General features: G+C 39.1%; 2 protein-coding genes across 3 annotated transcripts in view; both read right to left on the reverse strand.

Moving 5' to 3' along the window:
- LOC131684849 (uncharacterized) overlaps positions 1 to 22,262 on the reverse strand; it is a 732,442-nt gene that overhangs the window by 592,381 nt on the left and 117,799 nt on the right. The window lies entirely within an intron of this gene.
- LOC131680834 (uncharacterized) lies at positions 19,797 to 22,127 on the reverse strand. The gene has a single exon (XM_058961545.1). It carries the CDS (start codon positions 22,125 to 22,127, stop codon positions 19,797 to 19,799), a length of 2,331 nt encoding a protein of 776 aa, XP_058817528.1.

Genomic DNA, 22,262 nt, shown 5'->3' on the forward strand with positions numbered 1-22,262 from the left:
TTTCCTTTAAAATGCGAGATGCATCGATTGTTTTTAGACCAAATTAGGCCGAAGATATTATAAATAAATGACTGACTTGACTAGCAGCATTTCATAAAACAGTGCATGGAATAAAATGATTCCACGAATAATTCTCCAAATTTTGCGAAAGAGTTCATGGGACAATTTCATTATCATGTTGCATGAAATTGTAAATGATTAGCGATATCTTCTAAATATCATCAGCACACAAATAAATTGTAAATCATGTACTAGGCATCATGAACCAGTTCACGAATATATGAATAATATTTGATGATTTTGGGAATTATTTCACGAGCACGAATATTGGATCGTACCTAATATAATAAATATCATGAATTAGTTCACGAGTATTGAATGGATTCATGAATAAAATTTTGAATTTCGTGAAATAGTTCACGAGAACATATCAATAATATTTTGATTTTGTGAGCTAAGGCTCCTATATCTATGAAAATCATCATGAGCTAACCTTTGGTTTTATGACATAAACTTGTGAACTAATTCGCATACTGAAAATCGCATTAGAAATAGCTTGGCGGAAACCGTGACACAAAACAAAAACAAATAGTTTCACTAAAATAATCGTTATTCGGGTGTTATTGAAGGGAAATTGAACATAATTATGAAACACATGATTTTTGTTCATGGTCCTGTTTCCATTAGGTAAAAACGTGATTATTCCAGGATTCATGGCACATTATTCACGATTTTGGGTACAATTTTTTCCGTGTAGTTTGGATAAATGAGAAAAGCACAATTGCACCACTAGGTGGATTAAAACAGGTTTTTTTTTGCTTCAAGTCACTTTATTTTGGCATTGACTCAAGTTATATTGAAGTTTTAGTTATTTTCCTGTGTAGAAATGTCTAAGGAACACGATGGCATAATAATTTTCAAAATAAAGATACATGTTTTCCGAGAAAAATACAGTTTTAGTTTTAAACTGGAAATATCGCATATTTGGCAACACTGTAACTAAAAATTATTTTTTTCTAGATTTCAATTCACCAATTTCCTTTAAAATGCGAGATGCATCGATTGTTTTTAGACCAAATTAGGCCGAAGATATTATAAATAAATGACTGACTTGACGACTAGGTGCCAGAAGTGGATTTTTGACGCCATTTTGAATTCCAAGATGACGACTTCCAGCTTAACCCTTTCATGCCCAACTTTTTTCTAGTGTAGGTAGGGTTTCAAAACTATTTTTCATTGAAAACGGTTGTGTCAAGAAACACAAAAAGTCTTTTTTCATAAAGATAGGTGCTTCCCGCACAGTGCTAGAAGCTGCTCAATTTTTACCTTCTAATGTTCAATGCAATTCTTCTAGAATATTTACATAAGTCCAATTGCGTGGAAAACGTAGCCAAAAACAGTCTAAATTGACAAGTTTTATCAGTTTTCAGTACTATTGCACTATAACGAAGATATATGAAAAATCCATTTTCCGTCGTCAACATAAACTGATCCTGGCAGCACTGCTCCATCGGAATCCAATCAGACTAATTGTAATAACTTCAGTGTTATAGCTAATACTTGTGACTGTTAGTGCTCAAATGAAAGGTAATAGTCACATTTGTTAGCATTACTTGTTTTTGTGAGCAGATCTTGCCTCAATCAGAAGTTACAGCTGTTTAAAACCGTTGTTTTCCACAAACAACATGAATGGGTCCAAGAAATTCTCTACAACTCAATCAATATGGATATTTTCGGAATAGTCTTGAGCTTGAAGACTAATAGACAAAGGTCGATGTTTGACGTCATTTTGAAATTCTAGATGGTGACTTCCGGTTCACTTAAATTCCCGCATGAAAAATCTGGGCGATCATTCAAAACTTCCTCGAATATAAGATCTAATCATAAACCATGCGAAATGCAAAATATTTTTATGTGTTCATCCAGAAGAGTGTGGTGATAATTGAATTGAGAGGAGAAAGAGCAAGATGTGGCGCGAGTTGGAGGTTTGAATAAATTCAAATTAAACACATAGCCAAAATTCAAGTAAATTCAACTGTTTAATTAGATCTATTGGTACTGCAACCTAAATTTTGAAAAATTGATTGGGTTATAACGCATTTCGCTAAATCGTGGATTTCAAAATGGCGTCAAAAATCAATTTCTGACACCTACTCGTCAACACCATTCCGAAAATACCCATAAAGATTGGGTTATAGCGAATTGCGCTAAACAAGAAGTTGCCATCTTGGAATTCCGAATTTCCTCTCAAGGTGAATTTGGAACACGTTGCTTATTGGCCCTTCTCAAAAAACACGCGGGAAATGTGAATCACGAAAATTTGGCTCTGCGCCAAATCATCTAAACCATTTCAATACACGCTTGAGTAAATTAAAAATGTTTGACTTCATCAACCAACTGTTCCTAAAGCATGGAACAATGGACAAACACCAAACACGCTTAAATTTATGCTCTAACCAGTTATTGTCCCTTCGTAAGCGGACTGTAGCGTGCCTTTCAATGGTCACAGCTAACAATAACGGCTGATGATGATGATGATGATGATTATGCCAACTTTCGCGGTTCTTTTAGGGAAAGTGTAGCTTTCCCTGGTAGCTGGTCTGCTGAAGCTCGCTTCATTTCGTTGCGAAATTTTCGCGAATGACTGCCAAAAGTTGCCGGGCGACAGCTGCGGCTTCATCGCGTCCCAGACAAAGTGGCTCCGGAACGGGTGACGGAAATCACTTTTGTCTTGTCTCCTTGTCTCTAGTTTAGTGACCGGCCGGTAGTTGGTTTGTTCATTGAAATCGTAAACATAATGAAGCTGTTTGTTGGTGCGGCTGAAAGAATGTTGATCTTCATTATTTTTTTTTATGATTTTAAATTTATTTTCATGCACATATTTGGAGCATGAATGTTAATGTAAAATTTAGTTCTACCACAAATACACACAACTTGTTTTGCTTTCTTGGACAAGTTTTATTCGAATTTTGTACGTCGATTGAAAAATGCAGTTTCTGTAAAATAAATGACATGTAATATCACACGAACGAAAAGGTAAAATCATATGCTTTTTGGTGCTCCCATTGAGTGCATCAAATTCAACTTAATTTTCAATCAAATTTTTGATTCAAACTTTGTATGTTTACATTCGTATTGGTTTACATGTCGTTTAAATTTCATTATTTTTTGGTGTGCGCAGAGCCGAAGGTAAACGAACGCCAAATAGGTTTGCTGAACTATGGTTTCAATTTGCCTGTACAACTTCCGTGACAAATCCAACACAGTTCAGAGAGCAATTAATTTTACCATTTTAGCAAAATGCCAAAAATCCGTTTAGAGCACAGCATGCCGACCCCAGCTACAAAGAACGAACGAATCTAACTAATAATACCTTTGCCGACTCGTGAGCCCGTGCGTGTGGGGAAGGGGGTTTCCATTAAAAACATGAATAGAATTAAATTATCAACGAACCTTCGTCGGATTTTGATGCAAAACTTCAGAAATCTTAATACATAGTAATTTAATTAGTGAACTGAATAAGATTATTTTAAGCACTAATTTTAATTTTACTTTTAATATTTTCAAAAACGCCCCCCGATGCAAATCCAGCGTACGCCCCTGCATACTCGTCATTTTTTTCCTTGTGGCATTCGAAGCAACGCTCGAATTAACTCAAAAACATCGCCGGAATCGACAAGCACAAAATTGGAATTCTAGCGAATCGATTACCGTATGCCTTTAGCTCTATATATCTCTCTCTCGTTCCCACTGTGGTAGCGGTATTATGCACTTACGATAGTTGGCAGCATTCGAAAATGTCCGCAAAACCACAAACACGACTTTGTTGTATGTACGTACCTACCTACCTATGTATGTACGAACCACCACGATTTTCCGATAATGACGACGATGATGATGTTGTCGCTGATGTCGCAGGTTCCGGACTCCGGTTTCAGGAGGCGTCGCAGAATGGTACAAATGGCTACCGAGTTCTAGAAAGAGGGGGCCTTTTGGGCCACTTATCGGAAGCGCTCTGGTCTGGTGGCAGAAGTATTACTACGGTGCGCGAATAAATTAATCCCTAAATAGAACCGAAAGTGCTTTCGACCCACTCATCCATATCAAATTAATGATTCATTGGATCGAAGGGTCGCGTCGGTAATTTGCGTTGGGTTTGGTTGAGTGGGGAGGGGGTTACAACCAATTCGACGAAAGGTACTTTGACCAGGTGTGTGTGAGAGAGAATAGAAAACGGATAGTTCAATCTTTCGCTGGTAAACATTGGGAACCAAAGATAATTAGTCTCTCGATTATGTAGGTATTAAACAGTGGTTTGCGCAAAGCGCATTCTTGCCCGGTAAGCAATTTTGTAGTTGTACTGAGATTGCTATTGATGTTGATGTACACAAACATTCACATATGGAAATTTGTGCAGTACTAGGTACTTTTCAGCAGCTAGCAAATCTTTCACCAGCTGAAATTTGTAGATGCAATTTCTTCTTTTTTTGCGTTTAAATATTTTTCATTCGTTTAAAATCAATAGTTATGTAGACATAAAGATGAAGAGTCTATTTAGGCCCTGATAGGGAAGATGCCGTACTATTTCCTTAATTACTGGACCTACAGTCGATGGAATGTGTTTAAGTTTCAACATCTTTGCTCCGTTCTTAAAAACCAATAACAAAACTAGCCTAAAAACGATAAAAAGCTCGTGTTTGAATGCAATTTTTTTTTGTTTATGAAGTTTGTTTACATCGTGTTTACGTTTTTTTTGCTCTGGAGAGGGCTCCATTTTGTCTGTGTTTTACTTGCCGTTTTTCGGCGAAAAAATCTCCAGTCGCTTGACGGACATTCTGTTTTGTATCGTGCACTGCTCACCAGTGAGATCCTTGTGAAAACTTTGAAATCCTTGTGAGAGTTTTGTGAGTCTACGGTGAAATTGTGAGACTGCAACCTGTGTGTAACTCCCCACAAACAAATTTACTCGTTCACTTCACCATCTGCACGCGAGTTTTGGAAAGTGTTCCCCACACTTACTCTTTGCGCACAGCGAGACAAAATCTCGGGTGGGTTTTCAAAAGGTCGTAAGCGACAAAAGGCGGGTTGAAATCAGCCATGAGTTTTAGTTGCAAATCATGCGACTCTCCCGTTAATGGGATTGAGAAAATTGCATGTCGCGGCCATTGCGGATCGATTTTCCACCGCACCCACTCCTTTCTGAATAATTCAAGCGCTGAAATGTTCCCCGATTCCAGTTCTCCGTTAATTGTACCGTATCAGCACCAGATGCCGTTCTTCCTGCCTGCGAATCACAGCTGTTTACGAGAGACACTTAGTCCAGCTGCATTGCATACATCCCACGTAATGTCGTCTCTTCGGTCACCGGGACGCACACTTGCCGCCAGCCGTGAGGAAGCCCTTAGTCCCCCCACCACAGTCGAGCCCTTCCTGCCAGCGACCAGCAGCCGTCCCGGTCCTGTGGTGGAGATGGGACGAGGGGTCTTCCGCAAACCTACCTCAGGCAAGTACAATGCTCTTCCTTGCCTCAAAGCTCTTCGATTTCCAGCACTGGTCAACGACTGGCTAACCTGCTGCTATACTACCAAAATGTTGGTGGTATTAATTCAATCGTTGAGCAATACCGTCTTGCAGTCTCCGATAAGAGTTTTGGCATCATTGTCTTCGTCGAATCATGGTTGAACGATGACACACTTTCCAGTCAGGTGTTTGGTACTGAATACGAGGTGTTTCGCTGTGACCGAAGCCCTAGCAACAGCCGAAAATCCACCGGAGGCGGCGCATTAGTAGCGGTTAAAACCAGCTTGAAGGCAAGAATCGTCGAGAACACTTCTTGAGATTGTCTTGAGCAGGTTTGGACGATTATCGAGCTTGAGGCGATCGTAAGTTGTACTTGTGTGCGTTGTATGTTCCACCCGACCGCGCTCGTGATACCGAATACGTTGAAGCACACTGTAGCTCAGTTTTTACTATCCTCGAAGATGCTAACGCTGTTGATGAGATCATGGTACTAGGAGATTTTAATCTTCCTACCATTTCATGAAAATCTTCCCCGGATGGATTTCTTTATCAGGATTCGGACCATTCCGTTCTCCACCCATGTGCAGTGAGGCTACTTGACAGCTATAGCTCAGGGGAGTGGGCGTAGCGTATTGGTAAATCGATTGCCTTGTACGCAGCGCACCTGGGTTCGAGTCCCGACCCCGCACATAGGGTTAGAAATTTTTCCTAAGAGATTTTTCTAACCCGAAGAGGCGAATGACCTTAAGGTTAAAACCTCTATAATTGAAATAAAAAAAAAAAAAAAAAAAAAAAAAGCTATAGCTCAGCCACGTTACTACAAATCAATCCTATTGCCAATGAGAATAGCCGCCATCTCGATCTTTGTTTTGTCAGCGATCAGGTTTCCGCCACATCAATAGTGACGGCTCCCTCTCCCCTAGTAAAACCTGTGGCACATCATCCTTCACTGATCGCCACGATTGATAGCTCTGTGGTGCATGACTTCGATATATTACCGCTTTCTGTCTCCTACAATTTCCGTAAAGCTGATCATCGCAGTATCGCAGACCTTCTTTCCACCATCGATTGGGAAAATACTCTGGACCCCGAAGATGTCGAAACCGCAGTTCAAACCTTTTCAAACGTTCTGGTGTATGCGATTGACAGGCACGTTCCAAAGAAAGTTCACCATCAACAAACCGGCCCTCCATGGTAAACGAGTACACTGCGACGGCTGAAGTCTATCAAGAGAGCTGCCCTGCGTAGGTTTACCAAGTATCGCACAATATTACTCAGAGACTACTACGTCAGTCTCAACCATGCGTACAAACGAGCCAGTCAACACTGTTTCTATCGATATCAGCAAAATATTCAGCGTAATCTCAAGTCACATCCTAAACGTTTCTGGAAATATGTGAACGAGCAGCGCAAGGAATCAGGACTGCCGTCGTCTATGACTTTCAATGGGAACACAGCTACTACATCTCGAGACATATGTGCACTTTTCTCGGAAAAATTCGTGAATGTATTCACAGATGAGGCATTAACTATTGAGCAAATCGACCTCGCTGCTAGCAGAGTTCCACTTGTGGGTCACACTCTGGGTGCTATCGATTTTAATGCAACGATGATTATCAGAGCTTCCTCTCGACTGAAGTCATCTTTCAATCCGGGACCCGACGGGCTCTCCTCCGCGATACTGAAAAGGCACATCGAAGTTTTGGTTGCTCCGCTCCTTCAGATCTTTAGAGCATCTTTTACTAGAGGTATTTTTCCATCTTGTTGGAAATCAGCGAACATGTTCCCAGTTCATAAAAAAGGCAATAAGCGTCAACAATTACCGTGGGATAACTTCATTGAGTGCTGTTTCGAAGTTGTTCGAGCTGGTGATTATGGAACCTCTTCAGGCTCACTGTAAGCAGTACCTAAGTGACGATCAACATGGCTTCACGTCCAAGCGGTCAACTGCATCTAACCTGTTATGCTTAACATCCTACATAACAGAGAGTATCGAACGTCGCGCTCAATCTGACGTCGTTTACACCGACTTATCTGCCGCTTTCGATAAGCTAAACCACGATATCACAATAGCAAAAATGGAGAGATTTGGAATAAATGGTAGTGTTTTGCAGTGGTTTCAATCTTACCTCACAGACCGAGAGATAGCGGTTGTCATAGGAGATTGCCAGGGCCCTATATTCACTTCTACGTCAGGAATACCTCAAGGAAGCCACTTGGGACCGTTGATGTTTCTGATATACTTCAATGATGTACAACTAATTCTGAAGACTCCCCGATTGTCCTTCGCGGATGATCTTAAGATTTTTCGCATAATTCGTACAATTGAAGATTGCAGATTTCTCCAACAGCAGCTTCAAGCCTTTGCTGACTGGTGTACCATGAACCGCATGTATGTAAACCCGAAGAAGTGCTCGGTAATATCGTTTTCACGGAAAAAGGAATCGATCTATTTCAAGTACCGTGTTCTAGAAACAGAAATCGAACGCGTCAGTCACGTGAAGGACCTGGGAGTGATTCTGGATTCTCAACTTACGTTCAAACAACACGTCTCCTATGCAGTCGGTAAAGCGTCTCGAGCGCTAGGATGCATCTTCAGGATAGCCAACAATTTTACAGATGTTTATTGTCTCAAATCGCTGTACTGCGCTTTATCCCGATCAATCCTAGAATATTGCCCTGAAATGTGGAGCCTAAATTACAATAACGGCGTTGACAGAACTGAAAGCGTACAACGTCGCTTTTCACGTTTCGCGCTCCGTAGATTGCCGTGGAGAGATCCTGTCCGATTACCTAGCTATGAAAACCGGTGTCAGCTGATTCAACTGGAACCCCTTTATGTTCGAAGAAATACAGCAAGAGCTTTGTTCATCGCCGACACTTTGCAAAGTCATATAGATGCCCCAGCTATATTAGAACAAATTAATATAACCGTCGCACCACGAAAATTACGCAACAACATTATGCTTCGATTACCGTTCAGACGCACTAATTATAGTATGCATGGAGCCATCACTGGTCTACAAAGGATTTTCAACCAGACAAACTCTGCGTCAGCGATTTTCTAGACTTTTTAATCAATCTTTCAACCACATTTGACTTTTTTACCATTTTTGTGAATTATTGTATGACCACTATTTGTGTATATGACTTGAATGTTAATAATAAGTTTATTATTAAGACCAACACCATTGGGACTTTGGTATGCCTGTTGATGTATAAGACTAATAAAGAACGGAAACTCGAATCGAGCCATTTGAGCCAATGCGTTGAACTAAGATGGAGACGCTGCTCTAACCAAAATTTATTTATTTGTGGAGCAGGGAGAAACCCGCTGGAGTGAAGCTCATTTTCGCCTCTTCTCCAGTAGGCATAAAACCTTCTCATCTTGTCATTGTCAACAGGCAATATGCTAACCCTAAAGACAAAAAAAGCTAATTATTATATAATACACAGAATATAAATAATATACAATGATAGAACATACAAGTAAGTTCAATACCTATTAACTATGTCTAACTCGAAAAGTGAAACTTGCTTAAGTACTACTTACAACATAATACAAAAAATTTATAAACGAAAGCAACTAAACAGTGAATATGACTTCAAAAAACTTTTTTTTTATGGTGGCTCAGGACAAATTAAAGTCGAAGGCATCAAAGAGTTGATTAAACATGCGACTCATACTGGTTATGGGTTCGTAATGACCATAATTAGTTCTAGCAACAGGAAGGCGGAAAAAAGTATGGGATCGTAAAACACGACGATGGATGTTGAAGTTCAGCTGTTGAAGTAATGCGGAGCAGTCGATATTACCTTGAACAATATCGGAGACAAACAAAGCCTTTGCGACATTGCGACGACAACTGAGCAGGTCTAGACCGATCAATTTACATCTGTCTTCGTATGCGGGCAAATTTATCGGTTCATTCCAGGGAAGATGGCGCAAGGCATCGTAAGAACATGCGTTGAACGGTCTCGATTCGGCTGATGCTGTTTTGATAGAATGGTGCCCAGACCACTGATGCATATTCTAATATCGAGCGTACTAGAGAGCAATAGAGAGACTTTAAACAGTGCACATTTCTGAAATTTTTGGCTGTGCGAAAGATAAATCCAAGTGTTCTGGAAGCTTTTGATGATACGTATGAAACATGGTCTCTAAATGTTAACTTTGAGTCAAGAATTACGACTAGATCCTTAACAGAAGTATCTCTCCGAAGATTATTGCCATAAAGTTCATAATTGAAAATAATTAATGAATGCTTACGAGTAAAGGATATTACGGAGCACTTAGATGCATTCAAGACCATCTTATTGTTGCTGCACCAATTAGCGAAGATTTCTAGATCGCATTGAAGAAGTCTTGCATCATCAAGACATTTTACGATGGTGAATAGCTTGAAGTCATCGGCATAGGAAAGCTTGACACATTTTAGTGAAAGGTGGACATCGTTCATGTTCGTTCATGTATAACAGGAAGATTATGGGTCCCAGGTGGCTGCCCTGTGGAACTCCGGAGGAAGGTAGGGAAACAGTATCTCCAATTTTAACGCTCATTTGACGGCCAAATAGGTAAGAACGTAACCAACTAAGAAAAGCTTCATTCAAACCCAGCTGTTCGAGTTTGGCAGCAGCGGTGGTTGATCTTGTCAAAAGCTGCAGTAAGGTCTGTATAAATCGCGTCAACTTTATGTCAAATAGGCTCATTACATTACAGACTCATTGCAGCGCCATCTACATACCTAATCAAGTTGAGATGTTGTGCAGCGCCATCTACATACATTTTGGAGCATAGGCGTCTTCACAACTTCCTCAAAGCAATCAACATTGCTGAAGAAAGTTTTTTAACTTCATGATGGGAACCAAAGATAGTTTTTATCTAAATCAGTTTCAACTTATTTAGATTGAAACTAAGACTGTCAAAATATAGCTTAATTTTACGCAAAGTATTTTGACGTGTCTTCGACCATCAGTATGCATATCCAGAGTAGTAACGGTTTTGATCGTCAAAAGCAACTTCCAGCCCCACTGTGCGGTTCTACATGAACTGACTCATGATTTCTTACATCTTGATCACGATCTGGATTTCATAAATGTGAATTAGTTTACAAAATCGTAACAGTCTTGATATTTCTCGAGAATTATTTTACGAAACTCGCAATATTATTCGTGAATGCAATCATGCTTCGTAAACTAATTCATGATCCCCACTATATAAGTGACGATGAACCATTCATGCTAATAAAATAGTTCAAGAAATACTCGAAATAATATTCAAATTTTTGTAAACTGGTTCATGATTGCTAGTATATTACTTATGAATCACCGATCGTGATTCACAAAATCATACATTTTTATTCATGGACCCATTAACTGATTCTTGTTTTCTAGTATATCAATAACAACTCCTGACAGAAATACTAGAAACCATGAACCATGCGCACGAGTTCATGAAATAGTTTGTAAAATCAAAAAAACGTTTTTCATGGATTTGTGAACGTGTTCATGATTATTAATGTATTAGTCACTACCAGCTATTCGAGCTCGTAACATATTTCACATCATAAAATAATACTCATGGATTCGTGAGTTGGTTATTGGTTCATTATTCAAGATCTTTCGTGCTTGTGATATTTAGTATCATTTTCGCTCTCATGCAACTCTGCACATCGTCTTGAAATTTTCATGTGAACTATTGCTCAAAATTTTTTACATGGAATCATTTTCGTTCCGTGAACTGTGTCATACAATACAATCTAGTTGTGTAGTAGATTGTAGAAAACTATTAGAACCTCGAATATAGTTATTAATTTAATATGATGATTTTTAATATGATATTTAATTTTTCGATTTTGCTATGCTATGAATTCTGGAACAACCACGTTTTTACGTTACGACCATGAACCAAAATCATGGATTTTATAATTATGTTCGATTTCCCATCAGTAACGCCCGCGTAACGCTTTTTTTAGTGGAAATATTTGTTTTTGTTTAGTGAACTTAAGTCGTGTTTTACGCCATGTCATTACCTAATTGATTTTGTGTACGTGAACTAGTACACAACTTTAAGAATATTTTTCATAAAACCAAAAATTGACTTATGATGTTATTCATAGATTTGAGAATATTGGTTCACAAAATCAAAACTGTCTGGTTACTTTCTCGTGAACTATTTAACGAAATTCGGATTTTTGTTCATGAAACCATACAATCCTCGTGAACTAATTCATGATTTTTAATATATTAGTCACGATCCAATATCCGTGCTCGAGAAAAAGTTCCCAAAATCATCAAAAAATATTCATGTATTCGTCAACTGGTTCATGATTCCTTGTATAAAAGTCACGACATACCATTCATGCTCGTGAAATAGTTAAAGAAATCATCAAATATTATTCATGTATTCATGAACTGGTTCATTCCTAGTATAGTCTGACCATTCGACTATACGACTGACCATTCGTGCACTTAAAACGTTTCACAAAAACATGAAATATTATTCATGGGCTCGTGAACTAGTTCATGATTTCTTGTACTTGGCCTATGATCTATCTTGCGTGCTTGTGATATAAGCAAATATCCCTAATCATTTCCATTTTAAGCAAAATGGTTATGAAATTTTCATATAATTAATTATTATAATTATTTCACAAAGTCTAGAGTATTATTTATAGAATCATTTTTGTTTCATGCACTATTCCATGAAATGTCATATATGTCCAGCTACTAGAAGCACAAGTAGTAGATATAAGAAAACTATTAGGACCTAGAATATCGTTATTCATTTGATAAGGTTCAGTGTCATGTCTCGCCAGAAAAAGAAAACTGCACTGAGCACCAAAAATACATCATAGAGCCACAAATTCGTGATATAGTTCATGGAACAAGATTCCGTTTATTAGTCACACATTTATGTTCCTGTTCATATGGTCGCGATACTCCGAGTACAAAAATCGATTATGACCAAAAAATAACAGTTCGCGATAAGGCGAAGAGAAAGTACGAAAAACATATTAAAACTGCTGATGTCAAGAACATCAGTCACACCACTCAACGGGTCAAATTCGAAAGTAATAAATAAAATATCACTATAACAGGCATATAAATTACGAAAAACCGTGACTAAGATCCTAGAATCAAGAACATAAACCATACTTTTCGTGACAAAAATATCGAAAATAGTACTTATGATCCTGAAATCATGAACATAAATTACTCTACTCGTGACTAAAATATCAAGATAACGTGAATAGAAATTATGAAAATAGTGACTAAGATCCGGAAATCATGAATATAACACAGTACTCGTGATTAAAGTATCAAAAATCGTGCCTAAGATTCTGACTTCATGAACACAAATCACTCTACTTGTGACTAAAATATCACGATAACGTGAATAGAAATTATGAAAATCGTGAGAAAGATCCTACAATCATGAATATAAACCACATTCCTCACACAAAAATCGTGACTAGTACCCTGAAATCATAAGCATGAACCCCTCTGCTCATGACTAAAATACCACGAAATAAAAGTTACGAAAACCGTGGCTAAGATCCTGCAATCATGAACCTAAATCACGGTACTCTAACAGAAGAACCCGATAGCAAACTCATGAATAAAGTATCACGGGAACTTGATGAGAAATCACAAAAATCGCAAATAAGCTTCTGCAATCATGAACATCGTTTAACTGTCATCTGTGTGTTCCCTTATTGTGAACAAGAATCACTGGAAAAACTAAATATGTCCAGGGAACAACCATTGTAACCCTACCAAGCATTCGAATGTAACGCCGTATATATATATATATATATATATATATATATATATATATATATATATATATATATATATATATATATATATATATATATATATATATATATATATATATATATATATATATATATATATATATATATATATATATATATATATATATATATATATATATATATATTCGACGCGAACTAGTTTTTTGTAAACACAAAAAGTTTCATGAATACGAGGTTTATTATTCATAATTTCAGGAACTTGATCACGGTTTTCGTAAATCCTTCAGCTCACGAAATCGTGATCTTTTTTCATGAATTTATGAACGGATTTTTTTCCGTATATCATAGAAAATTTAAGAATATATATTTGCTTTCAACTACTATTTTAAATCTCAAAAATAAATTGATGTAGTTGTTTCTAGTGTTGAATTGGGCTCGACAACGATTTTTAGGCAGGTACCTTAAAGTGGTACTTGGTCCTCTTTGGCTTAACACAGGCATATGGTTCAATGTGATATCCGAAAAAAAAAACAATAACTGCGCTGAGCGTCAAACATACAGTTCATAAAACAAGACACCGCGAATCGATTACACTTTCGCGATGCAGTCAATATTGTCTCGTTACTACTATTAAAAAATCTTTGTCACATTACACCGCGTGTGAAATTCGATAATAAACTCATGAATAAAATAATACGATAACGTGAATAGATACTATGTAAATGGTGGCTAAGATCCTGAAATCATGAACACGAATCACATTATTCTGACAGAAAAATCTGATAGTAAATTCGTGAAAAAATATCGCGATAACGTTGCATAGAAATTACGAAATTCCTCGCGACTAACCTGCTGACATCATGAACATCGTTCAATTCTGACCTCTTTTAGTCTATATAGTTAATACAAACAAGTGTACCCCTACGTGATGAAGAAGAGTCATAATGAAAAAATGGTTAGGGAAAAACTATAGTACCCGAACTGAACAATCGAACTCAACGCCATGTATATTTTTGGCGCGAACTAATTTTTTGGAAACACAAATAGTTTTATGAATACAAGGTTTTTAATTCATGATTTTAGGATGTTCATAACAATTTTCATAAACGGTTCGGTTCACGAAATCGTGATTTTTCTCTTCAAAATCAGATTTTTGCGCATGTAAGGAAAATGCGAAGAAAACTTTCTAAAAATCTTCACGCCTGTAGGGATTATACGAAACTGAAGTGATGTCTATATCTAACTACTTTATTGGAGGAGTTTCTTACTAATATGAGGATTTAATTATGCAGCATATAGAGGGCGACCAGAAAGTTGGTAAAACTATTTTTTTCGCGGGATAAAATTAATTTAGAGACATTTTACAGCTAAACCCAAGGACTGATCCACTGGGCTCCTGGTCACATCCCGTAAATGAGGGCAAAAATAGGAATCTCTTCTTCCTTTCTTTCATTTTCTATAATATCTACCCGGAAATAAAATCCGTTGATAAAATCACGATTTCATCAATTGAATGTTTCACGAAAGTCGTGAAAAAACTTCTTGAAATTAACTCTCGTATTCATGGAACGCTTTGGTCGGTGTTAAGTCAGACCGGACCAAGTGACAAAATATTGATTTCGAGAAAAACGAGATTAAAGTTTGAATCCGCAGCATCCTTTACGTTATAATTGGAAATTATTTTTTGACATAATTCTTGTTTACGGTTACATATTTCAAATCTGCCAAAAGTCGAATGTAGCTGAACAAATTTTTTACCCAGTGTTGTCATCATCTCATTTTTTGATGTTTTGCGGCTTGGTCCGGTCTGACTTAACACCGACCATTTGAGGTTTCAAAAAACTAGGTTTCGTTGACAATACACATGGCACTACATTCCAATGTTTGGTTGGGTTGCTGTGGTTGTTCCCGGGGCATATTAAGTTTTTGTTATGATTCTTGTTAATAATTTGGAGGTACTTTGGTTCGACCAACAATATCGACCAAAAGACCCGACAGTTGAACGATGTTTATGACTACAAGAGCTTTATCGCGATTTTAGTAGTTTTCCATCCCGTAACCGTCATATTTTATTCATGAGTTTATTACCGGATCTTTCTCGGAGAGTAGCGCAATTTATGTTCATGATTTCGGGACCTTCGTTACGATTTTCGTAAATTATATTCATGATATCGCGATATTTTTTATCGAGTTTCGTATAAGATTCTTCTGAGATTGTGATTTATGATTTTATGATCCTAGTCACGATTTTCCTAATTTAAATGCACATTACCGTGACATTTTATTCTTGAACTTAGTTCCGAATTTGAAATGGAAGATAATGTGACTCATGTTCATTATATCAGCAATTTTATCATGACATTCAAAATTTTTCTTCGCCTTATCATAATATGCTATTTTTGAATTAGAGTAGAGTGGGGTCAAATAGGTATGAGGGTACAGTAGGCATATGGCATTATCGTTGATATGTTATTGCAGAGGTCGCTCGTGTTGAGTGATTTGGATACATGGCAGAGAGCATCGTTGACGATTGCCATTTCGGCTTTTTCCCGTGAATCAACTGTATTAACCCAGTCATGCCCATGTTGTTTGTGGACAACAACGTTTTTAAACAGCTATAACTTTTGATTGAGACGAGATTTGCTCACAAAAACAAGTAAGACTCATTAATGTGATTATTGCCTTTAATTTGAATATTAACAGTTACAAGGATCAGCTCTAGAACTGAAGTTATTGCAATTAGTCTGATTAGATTCCGATGGACCAGTGCTGCCAGGGACAGTTTACGTTGACGACGGAAGATGATTATTTCATATACCTTCACTATGGTGCAATATTATTGAAAACTGTTAAAACTTGGCTGTCGTTGGCTACGTTTTCCACGTAATTGGACTATTGTAATTATTCTAGGAGAATTGCATTGAGCATTAGAAGGTAAAAATTGACCAGCTTCTAGCACTGCCATGGAAGCACCTATCTTTATGGAAATATGCTTTTCGTTTTTCTTGACCCAACTGTTTTCAAGGAAAAAAAGTTTTGAAACCCTACATGCACTAGAAAAAAAGTTGGGCATGAAAGGGTTAATTACGGCGTCATTTATTTTTCGAGTGTTGTTCTGTGAAAACTTTCATCTTTCGTCCTCAGTACAGTATATAGTCAAATGATTTTTTTTATTACCTAAAAAGTAATGCAGAAAAGGAGCTTTGTGTTGGTTTTTCGATTTTTTTTTGTTTTTAAAAATACGGACATCAACATAAAACATACGCATGGGGTCAGCCGCTTAAGGTCACAATAGTTCACTACTATAAAGTAAATTGAAATTATTTTGACAGGAAAATGGTGCGTAATTTTGCGCGAAATGCCCCAAATGAATAGGATTTAAAGAATGCAATAGCAGCTGTTCAAGATAACACCAGTATTCGATCAGCCTGTAAACAATTCAAAGTTCCATTCGAAACATTACGTGCTCGTGTGCAAGGAAAGTGCTCATCATCAATGAAAGCACGGTGGACACTTTGCGTGAGTTAACAATATAGTAATATTAGGTGTTGTTGAAGTAGATATTCGAAGATAAAATGATTGAAAAAGAGAAGCAAAAGGAATAAAAAAATGCTCCGAAGCGCAAAGGTGGTCATGTCACAGCTAAACAAGCACGTGAGCCGGAGTGCCTAACTTCCATTCTACACTGTGGCGATGACGAGAACACCGGACAAGTCATCACAAGTACACAACTATACGCAGCTACTGATAAAACCTGTTTTTTTTTAACATTTCCTTCTGCAGTTTCATGCTTCCACATCATTTGCACTTCCTCATTTTTTTACCGGAATGACGTCTATGGTTTCCATTTATTATTTGTGTTATTATTATTTTTATATAATTTGCAGTATTCAAAACATTCAAAAAAAAAGTGGGCCGCTGATTTTCTACGTGTGTAGTTTTGAATTAACCTTGATTAAAAGTACCTTCGGCTTATTGAATTTTGCTAGAAAAATATCAATCCAAAAATAAAATCATTTCAATCCAAAAATAAAATCATTTCTACCAAAATGTTGCCATATGTATAACCCTTCCAACGAGTACTTATAGCATAGCAAAAACAACCGTACTCATCATGGGTGGCTGATACAGTGAAATCTTTTTATACGACAGTAAAGTTCACTGCCACCTGGCCATGTCCTTACGATCACCATAGGGAAGGGAATGTTAGTTGAATACCTACTTAAGAAGATACGGAGAATCCATGCAATCTCGATAGGTTTTACGGATGTTAAATTTCGTTAGTAGGGAAGGAAAATGGGATGTTGGTTTGGAGTGATTTTATATATTCAACAAAATGGATAATGAAAAATATTATAAATCGGATTGATCTCACCCGCTTTATTTGGGTGATGACACCACCGACAGACTACTTTCTCCGAGCATTCCGAGCTTGCTGGGTTACCACAGCAATGAAAAACTTGAGATGAAGTTGACGAAGGTTTCAGTGACGACCCGGGTGACGATTCTGACTGCAAATCAACAAACCGATACCGATGCTGACGGTTTCACTAAACGGACTGATTTTCACGATTTTGCACACACGAACAACAAAGTTTTACTGTTTGAACGGTTCATTTCTTCAGTATAAAAAGTCTAAACTTTCAGTACCAAGAACAATTTTTCAATCGGTGAAAAAAGTGACACATTAGGAATTTGCGTCCAACTTTGCTCAAAGCCTACTTCGATCTCCATGTATAACCTTCCCAAAGAGTACTGTGGTTGTGGGTTTCTCCAACTTTCAATAGCAAAACACGAGATTTTATGTTGTGATGCTTCAAGCTACAAATATATTTAGATAACATTTTGGTTTATGGCTAAAGAAATTGTTTACTTACAAATTTAGTGAAAACCCGGAACGATAGGTTGGGTCGTTTCAGACAACCAAATTCGCGGTGAAGTTCAATCCCTATTAGTACAAATTTGGCGGTAAGGTTAAGTTCAAACATATTCTTAGTTTATGGTGTATGATAAGCTATACTCACAGTAGAGTAGAATCCAATATTTTACCAATAATTCACGTTTCAAATTCTTAAGAATTGGCATTTAAGTTTATGTATAGAAATAGGTAGATCTAGATAGCAATAAGTATAGATTAAGTTTCGTATGTAGGTAATATTAATTTAGTTTTAAATTACTCACTCACAATAAAGCACTTATTTATAATTATTAGGGAATATTTAAATTATAGAAATGGGATATTTATATGATAAGGTAAGGCACTTGTACCGATAATATTAGAATTGTTGAGATTAAGCACTGTGAACTAGCAACGTAACTGTCCGAGCAAACGTTCAATTTTGCCGTATCATCACCATTTGACGTTTTGGTCTTTCGTTCAGCCATGACAGTGAAGGTCTCGCTAACGGGGCACTCGATCCTCGCCGCGTCGTCTCAACAGGGAGTATCGTTGCAACATTCCCCCACCCGTGAACCTTGGTCATCATCCGACGTAACTGGTGGATTATCGTTAGGTTCACTGCTCTTCGCGACGTCCAAAACCGCCAATTGGACAACTGATCGTCTTAACACACCTGTTGTAGTCTGAACCAAGGCTTGACGAACTTTCCCATCTCGCCCGTTTATCACTTTCACGATGCGTCCTCGGATCCACTGGTTCCTTGCCACTCCGCCAACTGCCAATACTAAGTCGCCAACCTGTATGTCTTTAGGATTTTCGAACCACTTGCATCTGCGAGTGATCACCGGGAGATACTCTTTGATCCATCTTTTCCAGAACTCGTTGCTGATGTGCTGGGCTAGTTTCCAGCTGCTTCTGAGTGTAGCAGCACTACTCACGTACTCGGTCGGGATGACCTTGACACCAGTAGAGCTTCCCAGGAGAAAGTGATTGGGCGTCAGGGCCTCTTGGTCTGCCGACTCGAGCGGAATGTATGTGAGAGGTCGACAGTTCACCATCGCTTCTGCTTCACAGACGATTGTCTCTAATGTTACATCGTCTGGTTTACGGGGTGCGTCCAAGATCGATCCTATTGTCTGTTTAACTGAACGAACGAGACGTTCCCAAGCCCCTCCCATGTGAGGAGTTGCAGGTGGAATAAATCTCCAGCGGGTGTGGGCACTCGTGAACGTTGAGGCTAGCGCACTGTTTCTTGCTGCTATTTCATTTTGCAGCTCTCTACTAGCTCCTTGGAAGCACGTGGCGTTATCCGTGTGAAATTCCGAGGGTGGCCCACGACGAGCAACAAAGCGTCGCACTGCCATTATACACGACTCGGTAGACAAGCTGTGTACCACCTCCATGTGTACGGCTCTCACGGTGAGACAAGTAAACAGAGCAATCCATCTCTTCGCTTGGCTTCTACCCACCCGCACGAAAACCGGGCCGAAATAGTCCAATCCGACAAAGGTGAACGGTCTAACGAATGGCGTCACTCGAAATGAAGGAAGTGGGGCCATAGCTGGTATTCTTGGGGTTGCTTTTGCTATCCGGCACTAGCTACAGTTTTGGATTACCTTGTAAATTAGTACTCGTAGTCTGGCAATTTCAAAACGTTGACGCATTTCGTTAACAACCGTTTCGCGGTTACCGTGGCGGAAGCGACGATGGTACCAATCTGTAATTAGGAACGTGGTCGGGTGATTCTTCGGGAGAATAGCTGGATACTTTGCTTCAAACGGTGCAAATGCGGCTGCACTGCCTCGACTGCGCATTCTGAGTATCCCTCGTTTATCGATGAACGGCCAGTTTTTGTAAATAGGGCTGGACCTGGCTACGATCGCATGCTCTGCTTCTGGTTCGCCTTGGGTAGGTTTGAGCAGGCTGATTTCTTCAGGATACGTTTCTGCCTGTGCAAGTTTCCAAAGTAATTCTTCTGCCGTTTTAAGCACGTCATGTTGAAGAATATCAAGTTGCATCTGCAATCCATGTTTTCTACGACGCAAGTTGTTTATGAAGCGTAATACGAATGCAATTGTGTGAAGCATTCGGGTCCACTGATTGAAGCGAGTGACATCGATCAACGGTGTGGAGTTACTATGAAGGTGCACATGGCGCAATTCCTCTTGCGTTGTCGATTCTCGTTTTGTTTCGGGCCAACTGTATTCCGGTTCACGCAGGAAGCTTTGACCTTTAAACCAAGCGCTATCTGATTGCAGATTTGGACCACTGTTCCACTTGGTGGCTTCATCGGCCGCGTTGAGTTTTGATGGGAGCCATCTCCATTCATTTTGGTCGGTTAACGACAATATTTCACTTACTCGAAATGCCACAAACTTGTTGTATCGACGGTGATCTGATTTAATCCATGCCAAAACGGTAGCTGAATCGGTCCACAAGAACCTTTGCTGGATTTCGTAAGTGTGATGACTCTGAATTGCTTCCAAATAGCGAACTCCTAAAACTGCCGCCTTCAATTCAAGTCTGGGGACAGTCAGTGTCTTTAGAGGTGCCACTTTGGATTTAGCACCGATCAGCGACACTTCTATTGCGTTTTCGGTGTGCAGGCGAAAATAGGCAACGCACGAGTATGCTGCCTCGCTGGCATCTACAAATACATGAATCTGCAGATTACGAAAATCTTGCGGGAACGGAGACCCGAAGTAGCAACGAGGTATGCGTATACTGTCTAGTTGTGGGAAGAGAACTATCCACCGTTTCCAGCGCTGATAGATGTCATTGTTTATTTGATCATCCCAGTCGGAGCCTGATGCCCATATATCTTGCATCAGGATTTTACCATGTATGAGAAAAAAACAGATGAATCCCAGCGGGTCGAACAAGCTCATGAGTACCTTGAGCACCTCCCGCTTAGTGGGCATGTGATTCTCCGCTAAGATTGGTAGAAGATCGCTACGGATCGCGAAAGCGTAGGTAAAATCATCTTTCGGTATCCATCGCATCCCGAGGATTGATTCTGGAGCCTCGCTTCTATCCAGTAGAAGATATTTTGATCCTTCGGCTGGAGCTTCTCCGATCCCGCGCAAGACGTCTATTGAATTGGAGCGAAAATTTCTCAGCTCGAAACCGCCTCTGGCATGCACTCGTTTAACGTCATTGACGACTTCAATTGCCTCCTGGATGGACTCGAAACTATCCAAGTAGTCGTCCACATAGTGTTTTTTCTCTATAGCGGCTGGGGCACGAGGATATTGACCAACAAACTCTGCTGCGTTGATGTTTTTCGCATATTGGGCTGACGCAGGAGAACACGTCGACCCGAATGTTGCTACATCCATTATGTAGACTTGCGGGTGCTCGATCAGAGTGTCGCGCCAGAGAAACCGCTGTGATTGGCAATCTTGTTCCCGTATTTTTATTTGGTGGAACATCTCCTTGATGTCCCCACACACTGCAATCGGGTACTGACGGAATTGGCTCAGAACAGTGGGCAGAGGAGTTAGCAAATCGGGCCCTTTAAGTAGTTGTGACTTGAATGACACTCCATCGGTTTTTGCTGCAGCATCCCATATCAATCTAATTTTACCAGGCTTTCTGGGGTTAGTGACGACACCCAGTGGTAAGTACCACACTCGATTTGAGTCTGCAGTCAAAAGTTCTTCCTCGCTAGCCTTATGAGCGTACCCCTTTTCCTCATAATCTGCTATCAGCTTCCTTACAGTTTGCTTTAACTCTGGATCCTTTTGTAGCTTCCTTTCCAGGGACTGTAAACGACGGACGGCCATGGGGTAGCTGTTTGGGAAGTGGGGATTATCTGTCTTCCACAAGAGGCCAGTCTCAAATCCGGATGCTGTTCGACGTGTAGTTTCCTCTAGTAGCCGTCTAGCTCGCTGATCTTCCTCCGATTCCAAGATTTGACCATACATTTCCCATACTTTCCATGGTAAAGTAGTCTCGCAGTTGCTCGATCAACATCCGGTCATAATCTGTGACAGCAGAGACATGGAAATTCACAAATGCATTTGTTTCGCTCGGTACACATCCAAAGATACCCCACCCGA

Source organism: Topomyia yanbarensis, chromosome 2, assembly GCF_030247195.1.
Source record: "Topomyia yanbarensis strain Yona2022 chromosome 2, ASM3024719v1, whole genome shotgun sequence".
Lineage (NCBI taxonomy): Eukaryota > Metazoa > Arthropoda > Insecta > Diptera > Culicidae > Topomyia > Topomyia yanbarensis.